The 24,536-nt window shown below is 54.7% G+C and overlaps 1 protein-coding gene across 2 annotated transcripts in view; it reads left to right on the top strand.

Annotated features, from left to right (window-relative positions):
• Window positions 1-8,449, top strand: part of Cmklr1 (chemerin chemokine-like receptor 1) — a 41,676-nt gene extending 33,227 nt beyond the window's left edge. For both annotated transcript variants that reach the window (XM_047561566.1, XM_047561567.1), the window contains 2 exons: window positions 2,793-2,901; window positions 3,390-8,449. In XM_047561566.1, coding sequence (XP_047417522.1) covers window positions 3,393-4,508 — 1,116 coding nt within the window. In that variant the 5' untranslated portion in view covers window positions 2,793-2,901; window positions 3,390-3,392 and the 3' untranslated portion in view covers window positions 4,509-8,449. The remainder of the gene's footprint in view (window positions 1-2,792; window positions 2,902-3,389) is intronic.
• The last annotated feature ends 16,087 nt before the right edge of the window (window positions 8,450-24,536 follow it).

Below are 24,536 nucleotides of genomic sequence, written 5' to 3'. Positions count from 1 at the left end.
CCGTGCAAGTGACACAATGCCGCTCCCGGGATGCCCTAGCGGATGCCATCGAGTGGACTCAGGGGTGTCGGGCTCTTGTGCGCAGCCCGTCAATCACGTATGGCAAGGAACTGAAACCAGTGGAAAGTATGATCTGACGCAGACCCAGGACCAACCAAATCCCGGGCAGAGGCCTGCGGACCAGCAGAGCTGAGGGACTCGCTGCCTTTGACCTGCAAAGGGGACTCTGAGCTTCCTTGTAGCCACATGGAAAAGGGAACAGTGATCATTGCAGGTCTGGGGTTATTAAGAAAGAGGAAGCAGCCGGGTCCTCAGGGGAAACAGTGTGGACCTTGACCAGGAAGTGACCCAGGCATTTCTCCCGGGGCAGGAGGCTTCGTGAAGGACCCACGGAGGGAGGAAATGCTGACCAGAAATTACACAGCATGGTGGGCAAAAGATGAGGGGAGTCGGCTCAGAGATGGCAGCCCTGTGAGGGCATCAGGAATGTGAGGAGGGTCCAGGCTTGGGCTCGGGGGTAGGTGGGATGGGGGGGGCTGCTAACCCTTCAGGGGAGCAGGGGGCATCTGAGCCTTTTCACCTGGGATCCTTAGGAGTCAGATTCTGGAGGCAGACCTCCCAGCTGTGTGACCTCAGGCAAGTGGCTTCACCTCTCTGAACCTCAGTTGCCTCCTCCACAACTGGAGGTATCCTTGCGGGGCTGTGGGGAGCCTGGCACGGAGTCTCGCAGCGTCTGACATAAAGTGAGCACCCAAATAAGTGTGAACTATGTGTTCGCACATAGTAAGTGTATTTAGCCACAGATTTTTTTTTTTTTTCCGTGAGCTTCCCGATTGTGGAATACAAGTAACTGAAATGTTAAAACATTGCCAAAACACCCTCGTCCCTGGGCCCCGCCATTCAGGATAACGGCGATTTGTGCAGCGTTTGCCTGACATCGAGTGTGATAAGGAACTCAGAGATGATTCAGGTCACGTGCAAGGGCGAGGTGCTTGCGTAGCTGAGGGTTGTGAGGAAGGGAGGCCTGTCCCACCAGAGGACGCTGGTCCTTCAAACCCCAGCCCCCCTGCCCCAGGAAGCCTCGGGCTCCCAGGCTGGGTCCCGTCCCTCCTCCGTGCTCCCCGCGGCCCTGGAGATGGACCCTGGTCCAGTGGCATCTTTCCGCCTTGTACCTGTGAACTTCCGTGGGAAGGGACGCCAGCCATGTTGTGGTCCTTGAGAGGCCAAGGAATCTGGACAGGGCCATTTCTTTCCTCAAGGACCTGCCCGGGGGTGGCCAGTGACGTGGACAGGTCACAATTTCAGGGCAGGGCGACGTGATGGTTCACGCCCAGCTTCCCACCCGCTGTCCGCACGCGCGACCAGGGTCCTCACCTCCTGGAGTCACGGTAGCCTCTCCTGGGCTTTGAGTGGCGGCACCTGGGTTGAGGGCTCAGCCAGTCGGGGTGCCTATCGGCTCAGCATGTCACCCCAGTGGCCATCAAGCCCAGTCAGGAGAGGGCAGCTCCAGCATCCTGTCTATTCCAATTCCAGCACCTTTGGGGACACTTGGCGGACGCCCCGGGCTACCCTGCAGAGGGCGGAAACATGGAAGTTCAAATTCTGAACCCCTTGATCTCAGCGTCCTCGATGGGACTTTTCCAACTGCTTTTATTTAATGAAAGCACAGGATGACTTTCATGGAGTAAAACAGAACCTCAAGTCCATAAGGACCCGTGACAAAGTCATACACAGGAAAGCTGGCCTTACTTGTAATGAAGCTTCCGTGGACATTCCCGCCCGGCTCCAGGGTCTGCTTTGGAGCCAGTGTGTCACGATGGGAGGGCCAGGCAGTGGAGGGATGTGGCCTCCGGTGGGGCTGAGCCCTGGCTTCCCGCTCTGCTCATCTGCTGTGCACCCGGGGCTGCCACCCCCTCACTGAGGGCTTGCTCCCAGATTGAACCCAGGGGCGCCTAACCACTGGGCCACACCCCCAGCCTGCTTTATGTTTTATTTAGAGACAGGGTCTCACTGAGTTGCGTAGGGCCTCGCTAAATTGTTGAGGCTGGCCTTGAACTTGTGATCCTCCCGCCTCAGCCTCCCGAGCCGCTGAGATGACAGCTGTGTGTGACTGCACGATGCTGGCCTTTAGTCCTTAATCCTGCGGTGCGAATCCTGCGGATTCTCATCTGACCAGCCTCTGAGGAGCTGGCGGGCTCGGGAGGTCTCGGAGGCAGCGTCCTTGGAGGCAAGGTCACGTGCAAGGTTCAAATACCAACTGGGCCGCTTCCCAGCTGGGAGGCTTTGGGGCTTGGTTTCTCCTCTCTGAACCTCTGTTTCCTCATCTCTTAAAACAAGAGCGACACACCTGTGTGGAAGAGGCCCAGGACCACCTGGTAGGAGGGAACCAAAGCTCTGGGCAGACCGAAGGTGACCTGGCGCTTCCTGTCGGCCTTCGTGGTGCGGGCACTGCCTGGAGGGGTGTTCTCTGCGTCCCTCCCAGGCCGGGGCTCCTGCGGGGCCACTGTGCTCTCTCCTCCGCACCTCCCCTTCCCGGGCCCCTGTCTTGGGCTCCATCTTCAGAGGCGCTGGGGGAGCGGAGGGGTTGGGGCGTGGGGTCCTGCAGTGAGCTGATCTGGGCGGAGCCTTTGATCTCCGTGCGGGGCTCCACCTCATCCCAGCCCGGTGACCTCGGCTGAGTACTACTCAGCCTCCAAACTTCCGCTGCCTCCGCTGCCTCCGCTGTCAGGTGGGAACAGCAACAAGGGACCCCGATTTCTGGCTCTGAGCTGGCTCCATCCTCTCGTCCTCAGACCTGGATCCTCCTGCTGCCTCCCTCTTCCCTGAAGGGTCTCCAGCTGCCTGCGCGGGAGCTGTCCCCGACGGACGGGGGACCCCCGTTGGACACCGCAGCAGTGAACAGTGAGAGACTCCCGTGGTCCGAACTCGGGTCTGTGAGGGAGACCAGCGGCCCCGGGCCCGGCTGGGAGCAGGGGGCGGCTGCCAAGCTGGGCTGTGCCCCGGGTTCCGGAAGCCCGGCCGGAACCAAGGTCACGGTGCCACGCGTCTCTCCCCTAGGACGCACTATCCCCATTATCTTGGGGACTTTTTGGCGAATATTTCCTCCCCCGCTAGACGGTAGGAGAGGAGAGGATCCCAAAGGGGCAGAAAACATGACTATCAGCAGGGAGACCCTGAAACTTGGGCTTGAAGGACAGCTTTGCCCCTCCCCAGCTTTCTGACCTTGGGCAACCTTGGCTCAGGTTCCTCACGCGAGCGGTTGTGAGGATCCAGGTGCGGGGGAGAGGGGTCTGCCAACCGCAGAGCGGGAAGCGGCCCCGCGTGGAGCCAGGGCCCCTGGTGGCCGCCTGTCCTGCCGCTTCCCTGATGGCTCCTCTCTTCCCTTGCAGAGGATGGAGGAGGGGGACCCCTACAACTCCTCGAGCTACGAGGACGAGTACCCGGACGACCTCGACTCCATCCTGGTTCTGGAGGAGCTGTCCCCGCCGGAAGCCAGGGTGGCCAGGATCGTCCTGGTGGTGGTCTACAGCCTCGTCTGCCTCCTGGGGATCCTGGGTAACGGCCTGGTGATGGTCATCACCACCTGCAAGATGAGGAAGACGGTGAACGCCGTCTGGTTCCTCAACCTGGCCCTGGCGGACTTCCTGTTCAACGCCTTCCTGCCCCTGCACATCGCCTACGCTGCCATGGACTACCACTGGGCGTTCGGCACGGCCCTGTGCAAGATCAGCAGCTTCCTGCTGGTCCACAACATGTACACCAGCGTCTTCCTGCTGACCGCCATCAGCTTCGATCGCTGCGTCTCCGTGCTGCTACCCGTCTGGTCCCAGAACCACCGCAGCGTCCGGCTGGCCTCGGCCGCCTGCGTGGCCATCTGGGTCCTGGCTTTCTTCTTGAGCTCCCCGTCCCTCGTCTTCCGGGACACAGCCGCCATCCACGGGAAGATATCCTGCTTCAATAACTTCAGCCTGTCCGCGGCCAGCTCCTCCCCCTGGCCGGCTCACTCCCGCCCGGACCCCGTGGGGTTCAGCAGACACGTGGCGGTGACCGTCACCCGCTTCCTGTGTGGCTTCCTGGTCCCCGTCCTCATCATCACGGCCTGCTACCTCACCATCGTCTGCAAGCTACAGCGCAACCGCCTGGCCAAGACCAGCAAGCCCTTCAAGATCATCGTGACCATCATCGCTACCTTCTTCCTCTGCTGGTGTCCCTACCACGCTCTCCACCTGCTGGAACTCCGCCACACCGCCGTGCCGGGCTCGGTCTTCAGCCTGGGCATGCCCCTGGCCAACGCCATCGCCACTGCTAACAGCTGCATGAACCCCATTCTCTACGTCTTCATGGGTCAGGACTTCAAGAAGTTCAAGGTGACGCTCTTTTCGCGCCTGGTCAACGCTCTGAGCGAGGACACCGGCCACTCCTCCTACCCCAGCCACCGCAGCTTTACCAAGATGTCATCCATCAACGAGAGGACTTCCATCAACGAGAGGGAGACCAGCATGCTTTGAGCCCCGCCCGAGAGGAACCTGCAACCGGCACTCCCAGCCCGGGGTGCCCGGGACGTGGCTGCCAAAGACCCGGGGGGGCAGGCGCCTCTGTACTGCACCCCCGTGATACTCGCTGCGTTTGCGTGGGGCTGAACCATATTTGGAGCTGGGAACCCGGGCTGCGGAACCCCTTTCTCCAGGTGGCATGGCGGCCGGAGCCGGCCCTGTCTCACGTGGACCTTGGACCAGTATTCTGAGCCCCACGGGAGACCAGCCTTGACCGGCTCACAGCAGCCGAGGAAGGATTCTCAAAAGCACTGCCATGAGATGAGATTGGCACAAGATTGTGGTATTCAGCCGCCTGCTGGGCACCCCGGAAATACCACGATACTCTCCAAAGCCCCTGGCGTGAGCAGGAGAGGTCGGGGAAGACCCAGCGTAAGACAGCTGACACTCTGTCCCCTGAAAACCCCGACCCTCCAGCCGCCCCTTGGGTCGGGCACGTGGAAAGGCACAGGAAGGTGACCTAGCAGCCCACAGATGCCCAGGACCGTGAACTTGAGGAGATGGAGACCAGGTCCTGAGGGCTTGGTCTTTGCAAGGTCAAGACCAGGGAGCCTGCAGGCAGGGCTTGGGGTCTGGGAAAGGAACGGAAAAGGTAAAGACCCTGCAAAGGCGTGGGCCCTGTGAAGCCGGTGCCTTTAGCTGCAGGCTTTGGGGCGCAGGGTGCCGGCCCCTGGCATTTGCTCCCCGGGGGTTGGGTCTGGTGGGCAGCCCCACCCATCTCAGCTCTGGCTGGAGACGCTCAGAGGGAAACAGAGGTGGAGGGTGGGGCTCAGCCCTGCTGGGGACTGTCCCACACCCAGCGTTGGGAAGCGGCCACCGGACGGAGCCGGGGGACTTGGCTGCTAGGCTGGAACCCACCTTCCGGAACCGTGTCCCCAGAGCCAGGCAAGCAGTTCCTCGTGGCCTGGCTTTCTTCATCCCGCAAGTGACACTGTCCCATTGACAAATGACGAAGCTGAGGCTCTGAGGAAGGAAGCCGCTCACCCAACGTCAGGCACAGCTACTCAGCAGCAGAGATAAGATCTGCCCCAGCCCTGCCTACCTCCAGGGGCGTCCCCTACGGAGAATTTATCTACTGAGAAGATTCCAGACTAACACCCTGGCCTGCGCTCACTTCTCACTTTTCACGTTAAGCACTTTGGTGCCATATTCATTCCTTACAGTGACCCTGAGTTAGGTACAATGATTATTTCCCTTTTACATAGGAGGAATCTGCAGCTCAGAGAGGTTAAGTCGCTCGCCCAAGGCCACCCAGCTAGTTCGAGGGAGACTGGCTTTGAATCTCAGTTTGCTTTCTTCCAAGGAGGCTGCAGAGTCAGGAAGGAACTAGAGGCATGGGGGCTCTTTTGGCACCGGGTGGTCCTGGGGATCGAACCCCAGGGTCGCTTTACCACTGAGCTACATCCCCAGACCTTTTTCGTGTTTTTTGTTTGTTTTATTTTGTATTTTGAGACAGAGTCTCGCTAAATTGCTGAGGCTGGCCTCGACCTTGTACTCCCCTGCCTCCGCCCCAGCAGCTGGGAGCAGAGGCCTGCGCCGCCACGCCAGGCAAGAGGTGAGGTTTTGAGCGTGACTGTTGCTCTTTTTAGCAGATCAATGTGAACATCTCAATGACCTTTAAGAAGCTTTTCAAATGATCCAAAATGGCAAAGAAAAGGCACTTGGCCTCCAGCTTCCTGGATGCCCATGAGCACCCCGGCCCTGTGGCTCCCTTCCTCAGCCCCCGGCCCCAGGTCTGCAGAGAGAGCAGGCGGGAGCCGCCTGGCGAGAGGCCCCTTGGCCTCCTGTCTGCTTTCTGTCCTCCGAGTCTCCTCGTGGTCAAGCCAGTTCTCCAAGGTACAGCGGACAGATGTCCTGTCCAGCTCGCGCTGGGCCCGTGCCCGAGCTGCGGGCTGTTTGGAATCAACTTCCTGAGGGACACACCGTTCCGTCCTTGTTGGGTCTGGAGTCTGACGAGGCGGTTCTGAATCCACCCCAGCTGGGCCTCCAGTTGCTTCCAGGAGTCGGAACTTGTCCTTTGAGAGCGAAAGGGAGCTTTAAAGATGCCGTCCCCTCCCCAGGTTCCCTCGGTGGCGGGGGTCTGTGCACAGAGGCGGTCATCCCACTCCGGCCTCCTGGCTACAGGGACGGTGCCCCTTCTGGGCTGTGGGGCAGGCCCGGCCAGGCGGTGGAGCCAGGGATTGGTGCTGTCATTAGAAAAGCCAATTGGTGCTGTCATTGAAAATGTCACCAACATGTGCTCTGGGGTCAGCCCACGGGAAACCAACACGCCCAGGGCCTGACACCTTCTCTCTGGGCCAGGACCCAGCGAGCGGTCTCAGGGCTGCCTCCTGGGTCAGGTGGGTCCAGGGACGCGGGCATGAAAGGCGTCTGGCATTGGTTAAGCACCTACCATGTGTCAGGAGACGCCTCCAAGCCCGGGACTGGCCCTGTGGGTGACCAGCCACCTGGGTCACCCAGAAAGGGCGCTTGCCCGGGGCCGAGCTAGGGAGGCCGCGGCCCGGCTGGAACCAGGGCTGCTGTCTGAGCTCTGTCAGTCCTTGGGTGGGCGGGAGAAGGAAGGGCGAGGGGACAGAGAGAAGAGGAGGCCGCGGAGAGCGAGAGGAGAGGAGGGGGAAGAAGAGGAGCGTCTCCAGCCCACCCAGCCAGGCTGGGCAAGCGCATCAATGACTCATGCTGGGTGACCCGGTGCCTCGGGCCAGCTGGTCACGCCCCCTCGGGAACCAGGGTTGGTGCTCCAGGGAGCCCCGTCCAGGGAGGATGCACAGAGATCACGGCCCCCGGTTCCAGAAGGGCCGATGGAAGGAGGAGTGTGGGCAGAGCCGATGCCCCAGGCCGCGCTGGTGGGGTGAGGAGCCAGGCTGGGCGGGAGGGAGGAGAGAGGGTTCATGGTGACCAACTCCGATCTTTCCCACTTTAACAGGCCAGGGCCCTGAGGTCGCCCCAGCCGCCCTGGATCCGCAAACACAGCTGGAGCTTGGCTTGGGTGGACGTGAGCTGGGGTCCCCAGGCCCTGCCCGGCCACCTCTCCGCTTCCTCCCCTTCAGGTTGGGTTGCTGAGTCGGGGTGCCCGACTCCCAGGGCTGTGGACCCCTGGGGGGACAGGGGCTGCTGGGTGGTATTCGGGACAAGGGAGGAACCAGAAAGTCACTCCTCCCACCCTGAGCGAACTCAGCAGGCTCGGCTGGCCTGCTCCCCAGGGGACAAAGCCTCCCCTGAAGAAAGAGATGGAAGCCAGAGGGCGAAGTCGTCCTGGAGGTTTCTGTCACAGCCTCTCCCGTTCACCTCGCGGAATAGCAGCTGAGGCTCAGAGAGGCCAAGCCACCTGCCCAAAGTGTCACCGCTCTTTTCAGGGGACATTCCCAAACGACCATTCCAAAAACTGTGGACTTCAAGGAGTCCACATTTTGTAAAGGAAAAATTGTCATCACTTAGATTTCTAGCAACCAAGCATACAAAGGAGGTGGTGGCTTCCTCAGTCCCTAGCGAGACCCGGCGGGTGGGCGGGAACGACCCGGCCTCCTGCGCGCAGGCCTGGGCTCTTCGGCACCGCTCAGAACAACCCAGGATCCACCCCCATCCGCAGCCCACACACCCCAACCCCAGCGTCCACCCACACACCCCATCTCCCAACACCCACCCACCCTCGGGTCTCAGTGCGTCCACTGCCTGCTCCTTGCTGGGAACCCGGGAGGCACCGGGCATGCAGGAAGGATATAGCCACTCTGTCCTCACCATCTCCGCGGCCGCTAGTGGGAGAGACCGCTCACCCTTCAAACCAACCCAAGCAACGCCTCCCGGGGGAGAAGACCCAGCGCGGAGTGCGGCGCTTATTCTACAAGGACCCGACCCCATTCCGGAGCCAAGGACGCTCCCTGGGGAGGTCGCACTGGAGTTGCCAGGGGAGGGAGGGTGGGCGCGGGGAAGGGGTGCTCCTGGGGAGGGGCTGGGGGGAGGCCGCAGAGGTTCCAGGGGCCCAAGGGACAGGCACTCCGCGTGGGCAGGGTGGAGGCAGGACCGAGGGTGGGCGGCCTCCGCTCTGAGCGCACAGGGCACGGCCTGCTTGGTGGAGAGGACCCAGCGAAGCGGGCGGGAGAGGCAGCGGAACCCAGGGCCCCAGCTGAGCAGGGACGGTCCCTGGGCTGGGGAAGTGAGGGTGGAGCCCCAGAGAAGAGGACGATGGATCTGGGAGATACGGAGAGGCTGCCTGGCTTTCTCAGGGGAGCGGTTAGTGGGAAACCAACCCGAGCCCATTTCTGCTACACTGAGGTCTCCTTGCTTTGCTTTATTGACAGAAATTAATAGTAAATATGATTCAGATTTACCTCCCAGCGCAAATTACATTCCTCGGGGAGCCCTCTGAGCGCATAATAAAGCCCTATAAATAATACATAGATTAACCTAAGAGGAGCAGAGGCGTATTAACGCACATTGCGGGTGGTGCTGCTGGGGATTTGCGCAGACAAGATTTCCAGTTGCCTGGACTGGGCTTTAGCCTGGTGCATCACCCCCGCTTCTGTCTTGGGGGAATCCTCCAGAAGTGCCTTACCCCAGTATGGGGATACTCCCAGGTCAGTCAGTAACTGACCTAGATTCCTGGTCCTAGGACAGGTGGGGGCAGGGGGAGAGTCCAGGAGGTCGGGCAGGAAGAAGCTCCGGTCTGTAACACTTGAGTGACAACAATAGTAGTAGCAGCTGATATGAATCTGGCACGTTCAGGTGGCCTCGACCCCTTTTGGTCATTATTTCTTTGAATCCTGACAGCCATCTTTGTGGTAGGGCGATTGCTGTCTCCATATACAGATGGAGAAGTTGAGGCTCAGAGAGGTAAAGTGACCTGCCCCGAGGCCACACAGCTCCTGAGTGATCAAGCTAGGATCCCAGTCCCGTTTGTCTCAAAAAACTCTTGCCGGTTCCCCATGTGACTTGCAGACACAAAACTGACCCCTGAAGAGACTCCTCCTAAAGAGACTCCTCTCTGGAGTAGGATGACCGGCTGCACTTCCTTCTCTGGTGTCAAGCTTCGAGGAGGTGGCAGTGGGGTCATCTGAGGGACTGCTTCGTCCTCGGGGGGGAAGGAAAGGGTGTCCGGGTGGGCTCGTCACTCCCCGGCAGCCTCGGGGAGCTTAGAGTTCTGGAGTTCGGAAGACACTACTTTATCATGTCCCTCCCTTCCCGTCTCCCAGCTCACAGACGGTGACATGAAGTGGGGGTGCAGCTAATTTGGGGACCTTCTGCCTCTGACCTCTGCTGGAAGTGTGGCGAAGGCTCCTGCAAGTCACTCGGGACCTGGCATTGGCCAAGGTCTCAGTTTGTCCCCAGGGACTTCCCTGCTGACCTGTCCTGAAGGGCGGCTGGCCAGGAGCTGCGAGCTGCCGGGGAGCTTCCAGCAGAATCCTGGCTGGAAGGGAAGCAGATCTCGGCCAAAATCACTGCAGGGCAGGGACGTGATGTGTTTGGGGCACGAACTCGGCCTTCACAGCTTGCCCTGGAGGTGGGCGAGGGTGTGTCTTGAGCCGGCATGGTTACCCGGGCGTCCTCATGGAAAAGCCCATTTCTCTGTGCTCCTGAGATGAATGCGCTTCATGGCAGTGAGTCCTGCCTCGGTAAAAGTCTTTTAAAAAATAAAATAATTGGTGGCATCTGCAGAAAGGACTTCCCACCTCCGCGGGCACCCTGGCCAGTTGGCCGTGGGAGAGAACCAGGTCTGGGAGCCTCATCCCTGGTTGGAGAGAATCCTCGGAGGGGAGTGGTCCCGGCAGAGTCTGCCCAAAGAGACAGAATCCCGGGAAGGACCCAGCCCTCCAGGGCTTATCCCAGGGCGACCCCAGCCTTGCCCTGCCTCACCCCGGCTCAGAGGGCCTTTGATGGCTGTGACAGTAGCAGGTAGGCTCAGGAGTCACACCGTCTGAGCTCGGGTCTACTCTACATCAGCTGGAGACCTCCCATGAACTCGTTCACACTCCGAGCCTCAGTTTTCTCATCTGTGCAATGGGTTTGAGCAGAGTTTGCAGCTCGCGGGGGTTGCGGGGGCGGGGAGTTAAAGGAGACGCCCCACCTCAGTGCTTGGCTCTTGTTCATCTGGTGGTGCAACCCGCACGCCCCCTCCGCATGTCACCTTTGCCCCTCCCCCACTCCGCGAGCCGCCGCAGCCGGATCCGCCTCCACTGTGGATCCCTCCACGTCTGGGAAACCCAAAGGATGGGCCACCACCTCCTGCTCCACCTTCATCTTGGTGGGCTGCAGTCAGGCGACCCTCCAGCCAACCGAAGGGAATCGAACAGAACAGCTGAACAAGGGTACAGAGATGCTTCCCACCCCTAGCCTACAGACTGGCTGCTGCTTCTCTTCCATCCTGACTGCGCATGGCTGTTTCCTCCGCCTCCTTCGGGTCCCGGGTCAGAGAGGCCAGGCAAAGGTGCCCGGTCCCCTCTCTCCAGCAGATCCGCGTTCTCTTTCCTCCATAGCGCTCACCGCCCTCGGATCGCTTTTCTTCTTTCTGCATTTAGCTGCCTTGAGTCTGCCCCCCACCGGGTGGCCGGCTCCTTCAGGGTAAGCACCTGCCCATCTCTCTGTATCCCCAGCGCCCAGAGCAGAGCTGAGCCTGAAAAAGCTGCTCACGGTTTTCTGTCGAGTGAAGAGATGATCAGAAGCTGACGTTATTTTTATCGCCATGACCTTCAAGGACTGTGGTGATCACTGTCACAATGTACCCTTTCCACGAATGATGAACAAACAGAGCAAAAAAAAAAAAAAAAAAAAAAAAATGTTCGACATCTCCAGCGACTAGAGAAACGCAAATTAAAACTACACTGAGATTCCATCTCGCTCCAGTCGAGTGGCAATTATCAAAAATGCAGTAACAATAAATCAGCAGGATGTGGGGGAAAAGGTACACTCATACATTGCTGGTGGGACTGCAAATTGGTGTAGCCACTCTGGAAAGCAGTGTGGAGATTCCTCAGAAAACTTGGAATGGAACCACCTTTTGACCCAGTTATCCCACTCCTCAGTTTATGCCCAAAGGACTTAAAATCAGCCTACTACAGTGACGAAGCCACGTCAATGTTTATAGCAGCTCAATTCACAATAAACTGTGGAACCAACTTAGTACCCTTCAACAGATGAATGGCTAAAGAAACTGATATATACATATTTACACAATGGAATATTATTCAGTCATAAAAAATAACAACTTTATGACATTTGCTAATAAATGGATGGATCATGCTAAGTGAAATAAGCCAATCCCCCAAACCAAAGGTCGAATGTTGTCTCTGAAATGTGGATGCTGACACACAATAAGTGGGGGAGGGGTTGGAGTATAGAATTTCATTGGATTAGACAAAGGGGAATGAAGGGAAGGGAGGGGGGAGGGGAGTAGGAAAGGCAGTGGAGTGAATGGGACAGCACTTTCCTGTGCTCAGCTATGAATACATGACCAGTAAAACTCCACACCCTGTACAATCACAAAAATGGGCAGTTATACTCCTTGTATATATATGTTGACATACACTCTTCTGTCATGTATCTAACAAGAAATGTATTTTAAAAAAAGAAAAAATATACACCATTTCCAAAGGACTTCTACTTTTTTTCCTCTATGGATGAAGACTGGAGAGGGCATGATTTCTCCCCATTTCACAGAGAAGGAAACTGAGGCCTGGGGGCACTTGGTTTGGAGTGGAGGGGTTGCGATTTCTCCCTTGCACAACTGGGAGCAATTGGACGGAGGAGGTTTCCATTTGGGACATGGACCTCCCCCGGCCTTTTCCTTTCCCCGCTACCTGGAAATAAAGGAACCAGATGTGTCCCCCGCTCCTCCTATTGTTCTGCCGTTCCTTCCGGAGCAGGGTTGTGTTACGAGTCTGGCTGGCATGACGGTGACCACAGACTTCCTGTGTTTATGACCCCTCTGCTTAGAAATCATGGATAAAGCAGCCGACTGGGCGTAAGGCTTGCGCTGGGGACAGATGATGTATCACAAAGAGCACATCCAGATGCCTGAGTGTCCTGGACACCCGTGACCCTGGAGCCCAGAGAACTAACTCTGGCAGAGGCAGACCCAGGGCCACCTTGGGTCACGCAGGTGACCCAAGACGCAGACGTTTGGCATCCTCGGAGCAAGCATCTGGGTGACCGAAGCAGCTTCCAGTTTGCCTCCAGATGTCCATGCTGTGGAGCAGGGACACGGCCGGGGTGCTGGGCAAGGGGACTCTCAGCCTCGGCCTGTGACCTGTGGGCTCCTGGTTGATGGCCCAGGCCACTGATGTCTCCCTGGGAAGCACTGACTTGGGATGAGATTTTAGGCATGGTGACAAGTGGCCAGAGGGCATTCCACCTGGGTCATCCCGTGTCATCTCCGTTAGAAGCCTGGAGGGTGAAACCACTGTGCGTCCAGGGATCAGGCGGGTTTCCACAGGTCTCCATCCTTCGGTTTGGCGCGCTCTGCCCTGCGCTGGCGACGTGCTAGCCCCGGGGCCTCAGCCACAGGCTCCTCCTCCATGAATCTTACAACCACTCGGCCGGCGGCAGAGCTGGGATTCGAACCCACGTCCACATGACTTCTTCTCTTTCCCGCACATTCTACTTCCCGGGTTCAGTAACACAGATACTGAAGAATTAGTACAGAACAGAGAGAGGCTGTCGGTTATCGTCAGAGAGGGAAGACTCACACGTGGCTAGAAAGAGCAGAGTGGAGGCGGAGTCCGGGGTCCCAGAGGCACCCGTCAACCTCTGCCCCCCACCCCAAGGTTCTCAAAATAGGCAAGGGATCTGATTCGAGGGCTCTTTCCCTCCTTGGAGAGAATAGCCAGAGACAGGGCTGCTGAACCCACATGAATGGCTGCTAAAGGTAAAAAATGCAGAAACCGAGGCAGGTCGAAGGGAGAATAGAGAATGAGATGTGCTTCCCCCTTCCATTCTCCATCTAGGAACACGTGGCTTTTTAAATTTATTGGAATCAAACCGTCTCTGGCTTGTGACTTCTGGCTCCTGCCGAAGTGCTATGCTCCTATGAACCGTGACTAGTCCCTGGCTGCAGATCTCCGGGGGTACAGCCAGACCTTTGGAAAGCCCTGGCTTAACCTCAACAGGTGGGAGATGAAGGGCCTGTGGTCTGTCTAGTCCAGCCCCTCCCAGGATCTTCTATGGGACAAAGCAGGAACTGAGAATTCTGCAGGCCTGGCTCCTCTCTCTCGCCCCACAATTCCATTTTCCATTTTGCTTCAGTGACTCCGTCTTTTCCCCACATTTTGGTTCAGATACGCTGATCCGTGGAAGTTGAGAAGCAGAGAAACGGACAACCAGCATGCATTCAAAGGCTGGTGACATAAACGGCGTGAATGAAAGTCTTGCAAACCCGTGTGTGACAGTTAACATCTGCCTTTGGACTCGCACTTTGAAGTAAGCCAAGCAAGATAGGAAAGAAATCAGATCGTATCAATTAGGGTGCTTTGGGCTGCAAGTAACAGAAGCCATCAAGATGGCAGAGGCCATAAGCAAAGCACATTCCCTCTGGTGCCTCCTTGACACCAGAGCATTTCCTGCTCTCTGCCCTGTCACCTTCAGAGAACAGACTTTGTCCCCAAGATACATCTCTCCTGGTCCAAAGGTGGCTTCTGCAGTGTTGATGTTGCAGCTATGGGTGGCACCAAGCAGAAAGGGAAAGACTGTTCCTTTAAGAAGATCGCAGGGAAGTCTCTCCCAGGAGCTCCCAGGGCAGCTCCCCTCCCCTCACATCTCTTTGGTCAGATCTGGGTCACATGGCTGCGATTCCACCAATCACATGAAGGAGAGGAGGCTGGCTTACACCAATCAGGATCCATCCTGGGTCCCATGTTAGAGGGGTGACCATTCCATAAGAGGAGGGCTCCACTCCCAAGGACCAAGGAGAGCAGTTGAGGGTAGGCGGGGGTAGTGTCCCCACGGAGAAGGCAGGAGGTGCCCTAAGGGATCAGGCTGGATTCACCTCGTTGTTATAAGGAAACAAACCATCAGATCTGAGCTTTGTTACAGTGCAGGGGAGGCACAGTGTCCCCAAATTAAAGAGAATTTGTTCCTTCCCTAGTTAGAAGTCTTTACCTTCTGACAGGAATGATCTCCTTCTCTCTTTTATATTAAGTAAGGCAGATCTTTGGAAAAAAAAAAAAAGAAAGAAAAGAAAAAAGAAAAAATAGAATATATGAATAAGCAAAAGAAAGTAAAAATCAAAGGAAAATAACGGATAATTCCATGGATCAACCAGAGATCAATGACCACTATTATCATTTTCATTTATAATCTAGGGTCTCCTCTGTGTGTACATCTTTTAATATCTATCTAGTCAAAAAATGTATATATTCTGTTCTACAACATTGTTATTCATGTTTTAATCAGGTCACTAAGGGTTCCTCATGACAGCCTTGATCACTCACATGACTACCGAGTGGATCTAGGTGAGGTGCCATGATTTATTTAGTTAAAACTTGATTGGTAACTAACTTAGCTGCCCTTTGACAGATGAATAGATAAAGGAAATGGGGTATAGATACACAATGGAATATTACTCAGCCATAAAGAAGAATGAAATGATGGTATTTCCTGGTAAATGGATGGAACTAGAGAACATCATGCTAAGTGAAATAAACCAGTCCCAAAAAACCAAAGGTTGAATGTTCCTTCTGATGTGTGGATGCTGACGCACAATGAGGGGAGGGTAGAAGTTTATTGGTGAGACAAAGGGGAATGAAGGGAAGGGAGGGGGATGGGAACGGGAAAGACAGTGGAATGAGTGGGACAGAACTTTCCTGTGTTCATATGTGAATACATGACCAGTGAAACTCCACGTCCCGTGTGACCACAAGAATGGGATCCGAATTAGGATAAGTCACACTCCACGTATATATGTCAAAGTACACTCTCCTGTCGTGTGTATCTAAAAACAGCAAATATAATAATTAAAAAAAACTATTGGTGGACATTTAGGTGATTTCTTTTCTAGCAAATTTTAAGATGATGACATGGTGGCTCCCCAAGGGGGTCCTTGCTCCAACAGAGTGGAGCTTCTGAAGCTCCTGGGAGGCCTGCAGAGCTAACTGACCTGGACTTTCTGCCCACGAATCCAGCCTCGGCCCCGGTCCCTCGCTTACAGCAGTGAGTACTTTTCTGAGGCTTTTGGAGGCTGGTGGCTTGAGAGAGGGGACGGGAGGGTGGCGATGGCCCACAGCGATGCTCTGGCATTGGGCCTGATCGGGCAGTTGACGTTCCCTCCCTGTGCCTGAGAATGTACTAGAAATGCCTCGTGGGGTTGTGTGAGGATTCGGCAAAATCGTCCATGGGCACGGTTTGCTCCAGAGCTGGAGAACGTCATGCGCTTAAGGAGTGCTGACTCCCGCTGTCTGAAGGATCTCCTTCCTCCTCCTCCTCCTCCTCCCCATCCTCCTCCTTCCCCTCCTCCTTTTTCTCCTTCTCCTTGTCCTCCTCCTTCCTCCTCCTCTCCTTCTTTCTTCTTCCTCCTTCTCCTCCTCCTCCTTCTTTCTTCTTCCTCTTTCTCCTTCTCCTCCTCCTCCTCTCCTTCTTTCTTATTCCTTCTTCCTCCTCCTCCTCCTCCTTCTTCCTTCCTCCTCCTCCTCCTTCTTTCTTCTTCCTCTTTCTCCTCCTCCTCCTTCTTTCTTCTTTCTTCTTCCTCCTTCTCCTTCTCCTCCTCCTTCTTTCTTCTTCCTCTTTCTCCTTCTCCTCCTCCTCCTCCTTCTTTCTTCTTTCTTCTCCCTCCTCCTCCTCCTCCTCCTCCTCCCCCTCCCCCTCCTTCTTCTTATTTTCCAATACTGCGTGCGCTTTGTTGTTCCGGGGGCCACGCCTAATCCAGGCCACCGATTCAGAAAGCTGCTCAAATCTGCTCAAACGACCTGTCTGGGCTGCACATTTAATGCTTGCTATGACTGGGTAGGCGAGGAGCGTGCCATTTCTTCGTTGACAGCTGATCTGGTCCTTCTCGTCACTCACCCCAAGCCCCTATCCCATGGTGGCAGAGAAACAAAACAAAAATTAACTTTTAGCTATGTCATGGGTGGAATCGCGTCCCCCTCCTCCCCGTACCCCAAAGAAAACTAAAGAAAAAAAAAATAAAGGGAACTTACACGTTGACACCCTAGCTGTGGGAGGTGGGGCCGTGACCCGGGGGCCCCTGAACAGAGCCGCAAGAGGAGCAAGAAGCCAACACACTGGCTGGTCCCCTCTCCTGCTGCTGTGGGGTCCCTCTCCCTTTCTCACACCCCTGGTTCTGGAAAAAAAGTGGCTTTTCCTCCTCATCCCTCATACTCCTCCCTTCTCATCTGGCCAGAAGCCTTGGAGTGACAGACGGAGGTGTTTGGCTTCTTGCTCTGGCAGACTCTGGGAGCTGGGTCTTCCAGGCGCCGCCCAAGTGCATTAAAAAGAATTAAAAAGGCCTGGGGGTGCGGCCCAGTGGCCGAGCACTTGCCTAACTGGAGCAAGGCCCTGGGTTCCATCCCTACTACTGCCAATAATTAATAAGTAAATAAAAGTTGGGAAATCGTCCCTGGAGATGAGAGCCCTGCTGAACAGCCCAGTTTTCATCAGGAGAACATCACATCCTTCTCCCTCTTAGGTAACAGACCCGATTTTCTTCCCATGCACGCGGACTCTTGGGGACAGCTGGATGACAGTCCTGTCCTTGGATTGCTAACCACAGGAGTGTCCTCATAATTACCAGAAGGTCCAACTGGTCACAGTCAGATCTTGATTCTCAGTACTTTTCCCAGCAGGCTTTGTGCTGGCCAGTTTGTGCTGCTAGAACAAAATGCCTGAGACTTGGCAGTTTATAGAGGACAGAGGTACATGTCACAGTTCCGGAGACTGGGAAGTCCCTGATAAGGCAGGGCTGGGGTGTGGTGAGGGCTGCTCTCGGCTTCCAAGATGGTGCTGCCGTGGGGCAGCCCCCTTTCCTCAGATGGTAGAAAGGACAGCAGGGCCAACCCCGATCTTAAAAACCGGAATGAAAAATTCCTAGTGATCATTATTAAGACCATTTTTAATGACACCTTTTCCCCACATTTTACAGAGGAGAAAATGGAAGCTCAGGGAGGAGACGTGGCTTGCACAAGGTGAATTGGCTGGTGACCTGACACAGGGACGGGAGTGGGGTCCAGCTTCCAGTAACTTCCGGTGGCTCACCTGGGGCAGCACAGAGAGCTGTCCTCAGCCTCCTGTGTACGGTGACACCTGATTTCTGCTCTCTTATGTGGAGCTGCGTCCTAGATGTCTGAGAACCCCGGGGTGGCCAGGGATGGGGTTGGAGAAGCTCCGTGGAAACGCTGGTGCTTCCGGCGAGGCCCCGAGGTTCCTAATCTGTGTGCAATGGATTTGTGTTGCCTGGGATCCTGGGCATCTGTTCTTCCTCCGGCATCTCTGGGTCTCCTGGGTCTCAGGGTTGCCAGGGGTTAAAACCCATCCCAGGGCCTTTGGAAATGGCGAGAACAGATGCCCAGCAGAAAGTTTCTGGCTTGCACAGGGCTTCACATGCCTGATGACACCCCATTCCAAACATTCAGTGCGACAGGAGTGATCAGCCCCAATTTTTTTTTTTTTTTTTTGCATTTTATTTTATAGCAGAGATTGAACCCAGGGACCCTTAGCCACTGAGCCACACCCCCAGCCCTTTTGATCTTTCTATTTTGAGACAGGGTCTTAAGTTGCTCAGGGCCTTGCTAAGTTGCTGAGGCTGGTTTCAAACTTGCAAGCCTCCTGCCTCAGCCTCTGGAGTTGCTGGGATTAAAAGTGTGCACTACCATGCCCGGCCTTAAGCAGCCCCATTTTTAAAGAGAAGAAATCAGGGGCTCAGAGAGGTCAAGCCTTATGCCCAAGCCACACAGCTAAGGAACGGTAGTGTCCAGGGCACTGGCTGCCGAGGACACTGAACTCGGTGAGTCTGGGCCAGTCGCTTCTACACTTTGGGCCTCAGTTTCCTCATCTGCAACATGGAGGGGCGGCACGGGTCTGAGGTGGGATGCTAGACCCCAAAGCAGGATACATGTCCTGGGATCAACCTTGGGTATACGCTCTCCTTTTCTGCGTCTCAGCTTTCTCTTCTGAAAAACAGCAGGAGAAGGAGAAGATGGTTTTTACCAGCCGTGTGAGTGTCGGGGTGCACGTAACACAGACGGTGTGTGGGCAGCTCTTGAGATAAGGCCCTTCATTGATTCCTCCTGGATGGGGGGGGGGGGCACGTGGCTGGGTGCATTTTATGGGTGTGGATCTCAGGTGGGTGAGTTTTGCTCTTGGCCAGACGGCTTCTCAGTCTGTAAATTCTGGCATTCCAAGGGTCCAAGCAGAGGGTCAAATCCCGCCACACCTGGATGTGGGAAAATGGCTCCGCTTCTCTAAGCCTAAGTTGTTCCTTCTGCAAAATGGGTCTCATGGTGGCCACCTTGCAGGGCTACTGCTATAAGGAAAGGATCGGTTCCGGCCGCCGTCTGGCGCGTGGTAACTTGGGGCTCGTCTGGCTCACCTCCCACCCACGCGCAGGCAGCGCTGGAGAGGGGCCAGGCCAGTGGACCGTCTCTGTCCCCCGAAAGCTCCTGCCCTCCCCTCTCCCGCTTCTGTTCTGCTCCACCACACTCAGGCTCCAGCAGCTGCGTTTAATTGGATTTAACTTAATAGTTTTATTGATGCCTTTTGGTTCAGGGGATGCAGGGGCCTCTGGGTAATTTGCACATTTTTAACAAACCAAATACAGAGTGATAAGCATAAACAAGTCCATTTTAATTGGATTAAGGGGAGGTTTGGCTTGGGGACCACAAACCACAAAGGAACTGGATAAAAAGGACTCTTAGGGATGGCAGATTTTCTGTTTCCTCCGACCCCACAGAACATCTGCCCCCGGCACTGCTTCCTGCTGAATACATTGTGCCCTGAGTCGTTCTGTCCACATTTTATACAGAGATACAGGGTTGGTGGATTCTCTCCCCCGCCCTCCTTCCCTGGGTGCTTCTGACAAATGGTTCAACCCACGGGCTTAGGTTTCTGATCAAAGGTCCAAGTCCTGGCCCTGCCTGTTTCCTGCTCATCTTAAGCCACTCACTCACTCCTCTGGACCTCGGTTTCCCCCACGGTGGAAGGCGATGCCGCTGGTCTCCATTGGTAGGGTTGGTGTGGGAAGTAAATGCTAGCAAATTGCCCACCTCCAAATAGATCTCCCAAAATGGCAGCCACAGATAAGCCAGTTGGAAGCCAAACTCCAGTTGTAAGCAGGGAGCCCCCATCAGGGGTGGAGGGTCACCTAACACAGCCTGAGGGGCCAGGGATGGCTTTCCAGAGGTGGTGGGACTTGAAGAAGGAATACGAGTTGGTTGGGGCTGCATTTCCTGGAGCTCCCTGTACAGTTGCCCCTCCTCGTGGACGCTTGAAACTGCGGATAGTACCAAACTTGAAATGTACTGGCTTTTCCTCGACACCGGCACAGGGAGAAATGAATACCACTATTGAAACAACCATTGCGACATGCGCAAATGACAGCCGGTGACTATGGTCTCTCTTGAAAAAAATCCAGAGAGTACTGGTATTTGCAGACGGTGGTTCATTAGAAATACCGAGGTGCCCCCAAGCAATCAAACACGTGCTCGAAAAAGTGGGTGGGCGAAGTCAGACTCCACTTCTGGCAGGAGGGGCGCCAAAAGAGCCTGGCTCGCAAGCGCCGGGCGGGAGGGCTGCCTGCTTATATCGGGAACCCAGTGCAGCCCCGCCCCTCGCTCTGATTGGAGGTGGTTGGGGTTTCCCTCTACGCGATTGGCTAGTTTGAGAATTAGGGCGGGCAAAAGGGAAGGGCTCCCATTGGATCCAAGGAAGACTGACTTCTTCCTGATGCAAATGGACCTCTAGACTTTGCACTCACAGGTGGACCAGGGGCGACCCAAACTTGAGAAGGAGAAATTGTGGGCAGGCGGGACGGCTGAGAGGCACGTCGCCTGGGGATCTTGTTACCATGCAGATTCTGACTCCAGCGTCGGGAGCGGGGTCTGAGATGGTGGGGGTCTAACCTACTCCTGGGGCATGTTGGTGGGCATGGACCCAGTGCCAGATCTGAAGTAAGAATCAGTGAATGGACAGAATCGCGCTGAAGGCAGCCCGTTCCACCCCACACCACAGCCTGCCTTCTTAACTGCCCTCTGCTAGCTCAAAAGCCCAGCAGGATGGGGAATAGGTACCCCGGGCATTTAGCACTACAAGGTGTGCTTGTAGCCTGGGAGGGAGATTTTATTGAAATTCCCTTATTTTATCTTAAACTTTCGTGGCGATTTGGCATGTGGCACTATGCAGTATTGGAGCCTTTTCTTAAATAAAAATATTTTCTTATATAAAAATATTCCTGAATATTCATCTTCTTCCCGTATGTGAAATTGTTCCCTTGGGAAGCTGTGACTTTCCATGGACTCCTTCTAGCGAGGGGTAGTCCTCTGGGATCATGGAGCCTAGGCTTTTCTGGAGACTAGACTGTCCCTTGGCTCAGGTATGTGTCCTGAGACATGATGGGGTGTGGCTGTGTGTACAAAGCCCTGACTCAGGAAGGACATCCTTCAGAAAACCTCACTATCACGGTATCTGAGCAGGGCAGCAGGTTGGTGCCTGGTTGCTGGTTCTAGGTCTAAGTGAGAAATAAAACAATACCTGTCCATTTTAATGTTCAGTAAGCACTTGTAATGATTATAATTTAAGCCTGTCCTATGTCCAGGGACTCTTACGAAGTGTTCCACTTGGGTTTTCATTGAGCCATTTAACCAGATATTGTATATGATAATTTATTTTAAAAGTCTACCAAATAGCATGGTTTGGCCACTAAGCAGCTGTTAGTTTTTTCCTCCTAGGGTTCAGTTTACTCCCCTGTGGGCTGCAGCCTATTTTGGGGAATGAAGAGGTCCTGGTGCACAGCCACACCTGCTCATTTACATATTGTCCCCAGCTGCTTTGCTGCTACAAAGACTGAGGTGTATAGTTTTTTTTTTTTTTTTTTTTGGTGAGGGGAGGGGGTACCAGGGTCTGAACTCAGGGGCACTTGACCACAGAGCCACATCCCCAGCCCTATTTTGTATTTTATTTAGAGACAGGGTCTCACCGAGTTGTTGCTTAGGGTTTCTCATTTGCCGAGGCTGGCTTTGAACTCTCAATCCTCCTGCCTCAGCCTCCTGAGCCACTGAGATTACAGGTGGGCACCACTGTGCCTGACTTGAGGTGGGTAGTTTTGACAGACTTCATGTTTGCAAAAGGTGAAGTATTTTCTACCTGGTCCTTTGCATAAAAATTTAAAAAAAATTTTAAAAATTTTGTTTGTTCTTTTTTGATCTACATGACATTAGAGGGTATTTTGACATATTATACATACATGGAGTATAACTTCTTCTGATTAGAAGCCCATTCTTGTGGTAGAACATGGGGTGGAGTTTCACTGGTCATGTATTCATATATGAACATAGGGAAATTATACCGACTCACTCCACTGTCTTTCCTATTTCCACCCCCTCTTCCTTTCATTCTCCTTTGTCTAATTCAATGAACTTCCATTCTGCACCCCTTTATTGTGTGCTAACTTCCTCATATCAGAGAGAACATTCAACCTTTGGTTTTGGGGGTTGACTTATTTCACTTAGCATGAGAGTTTCCAGTTCCATCCATTTACTGGCAAATGCCATAATTTCATTCTTTTTTATGGCTGAGTAATATTCCATTGTGTATATATACATTTTCTTTATCCATTCACCTGTTGAAGGACACCTAGGTTGGTTCCATAGCTTAGCTATTGTGAATTGAACTGCTATAAACATTGACGTGGCCATGTCACTATAGTATTCTGATTTTAAGTCCTTTGGGTATAGGCCAAGGAGTGGGATAGCTGGGTCAAATGGTGGTTCCATTCCAAGTTTTCTGAGGAATCTCCACACTGCTTTCCAGAGTGGTTGTGTCAATTTACATTCCCACCAGCAATCTCTCACCCTGCACAAAACTCAACTCAAGGTGGATCAAAGACCTAGGCATTAGACCAGAGACCCTGCTCCTATTGGAAGAAAAAGTAGGCCCAACTCTCCATCATGTTGGCGTAGGAACTGAATTCCTCAATAAGACTCCTAAAGCACAAAAAGTAAAATCAAGAATCAATAAATGGGAAGGTATTATTACTAAAAAGCTCCTTCACAGCAAAGGAAACAATCAAGAATGTGAAGAGAGAGCCTATGGAGTGGAAAAAAAAATCTTTACCACCTGCACCTCAAAGACAGCCTTCATCTCCATGATACACAAAGAACTCAAAACCCACGACACCAAAAATCCCCACAAATAACCCAATCAATAAATGGGCTAAGGAACTGAACAGGCACTTCACAGAAGAAATACGAATGGTCAACAAATATAGGAGAAAATGTTCAACCTCTCTAGCAATCAGAGAAATGCAAATCCAGACTGCACTGAGATTCCATCTCCCGGAGTCAGAATGGCAGTCACCAAGGACATAAGCAACGACGAAGACTGGCCAGGATGTGGGAGAAAGGTTCACCCCCACGTGCTGGCCAGCCCCTGGGCTCCTCCCCTGGGCTGCAAAGTGATCAGCTGACGCAGGAAGCAGGCGGAGTGGGGCCTATAATCCTGGAGGCCGAGGCAGGAGGATCGCAAATTTCAGGCCAGCCTTAGCAACTTCGTGACACCCTATCTGAACATGAACAATTAAAAGGGCTGGGGGGTAATATAGTGACAAAGCACCCCTGGGTTTCATCCCCAGTACAAAACAAAACAAAAAAAAAGTGATAACAGGGACATTTTTATTTGCCTACCTGTTCCCAGCGGGGTTTTCAGGGAACCCAACTCAGATGGATTGCAGCGCGCAGCATTCTTATTCTTTGGCGGGGGCTGCGGGTGGGGCGTGCCCTGGGAGCCACGCCCCTGGAAGCCAGGAGCAGAAAGGAGGGGGCCAGGAGAAGTGACACTGTGATGCAGACACCGACGGGCTCAGTGGACCCCTGGGGCTCCCCCCCCCGACCCTCCCCCCCGCCCCCCGCCCCGGGGCTGAGGCATCCAGACCTTTTGATTGGCATCAGTTGGTCCTCAGGTCTGGGCTGCCCCAGAGAGGGCTTGACCTTGGCAGCTGCAGCAGTCATTGCAGTGACTGGCAGCCGAGGGCCAGGGGGTGGGCAGGGCAGCCCATCCCAGAGCCCCCCACGCCGGGCCGCAGCCGGGGCTGACGCGCGGGCGGTCAGGTTTGGGGCTGCAAAGCAGTGGCCCCCAGGGGTTGAACCTTGACTCCTTCAGCCTCTGGCGCGCCTCCTCTCCCGGGTGACCGCACACAGCCATCCCTGTGCATGCACGGGGATCGTTCCAGGACTCCCGAGTCTACGGTGGCTGCAGTCCCTTGGGAAGGTGACAGAGGCTTTGCATATGGCCTGTGTAACCCTCCGTGCACTTGGGCTCATATCTAGGTGCCTTTTAACACTAGACGCCACGCACCTGCTGTAACAGCAGCACCAACGTCACTCTTCTGAAAGTTTTCAGTCTGCCGTTGTTTGAACGTGCAGACGCAGAACCTGTGGATGTGGAGGGCTGGCCGTATTCTCGTTCTCAGCCCAGCGGCGACCAGCAGTCACGTGACCTCGTTCTGGCCGGCCGTCTGCAGTGACTGGAGGAGGGTATGGCTGTGAGAACATATATTTTGCCTTCTGATTAAAAGTCAGGCCTAAGAGGAGGAAGAACAGACCTGCAGCCCCTCTCCACTTCTTTCCCACCTTGTCCGTGGATATTGATGTCTGAGGCTATGGCAGCCTTCTTGAGCCCATGAGGCAACAAACATGAATTCAAAAGACCAAGCAGAATGAGAAAAGAAGAAGGAAGAGGAGGAGAGAGAGAGAAAGAGAGAGAGAAAGAGAGAGAGAGAGGGAGAGAGACTGGGCCCTTGGTATCACTCCTGAATCACTGAATTGGGCCTGAAATTATTTCTAGTCTTCTTATTAAAAC

Source organism: Sciurus carolinensis, chromosome 8 (genome assembly GCF_902686445.1).
Source record: "Sciurus carolinensis chromosome 8, mSciCar1.2, whole genome shotgun sequence".
Lineage (NCBI taxonomy): Eukaryota > Metazoa > Chordata > Mammalia > Rodentia > Sciuridae > Sciurus > Sciurus carolinensis.
This window is presented reverse-complemented; position numbering and strand designations above follow the sequence as displayed.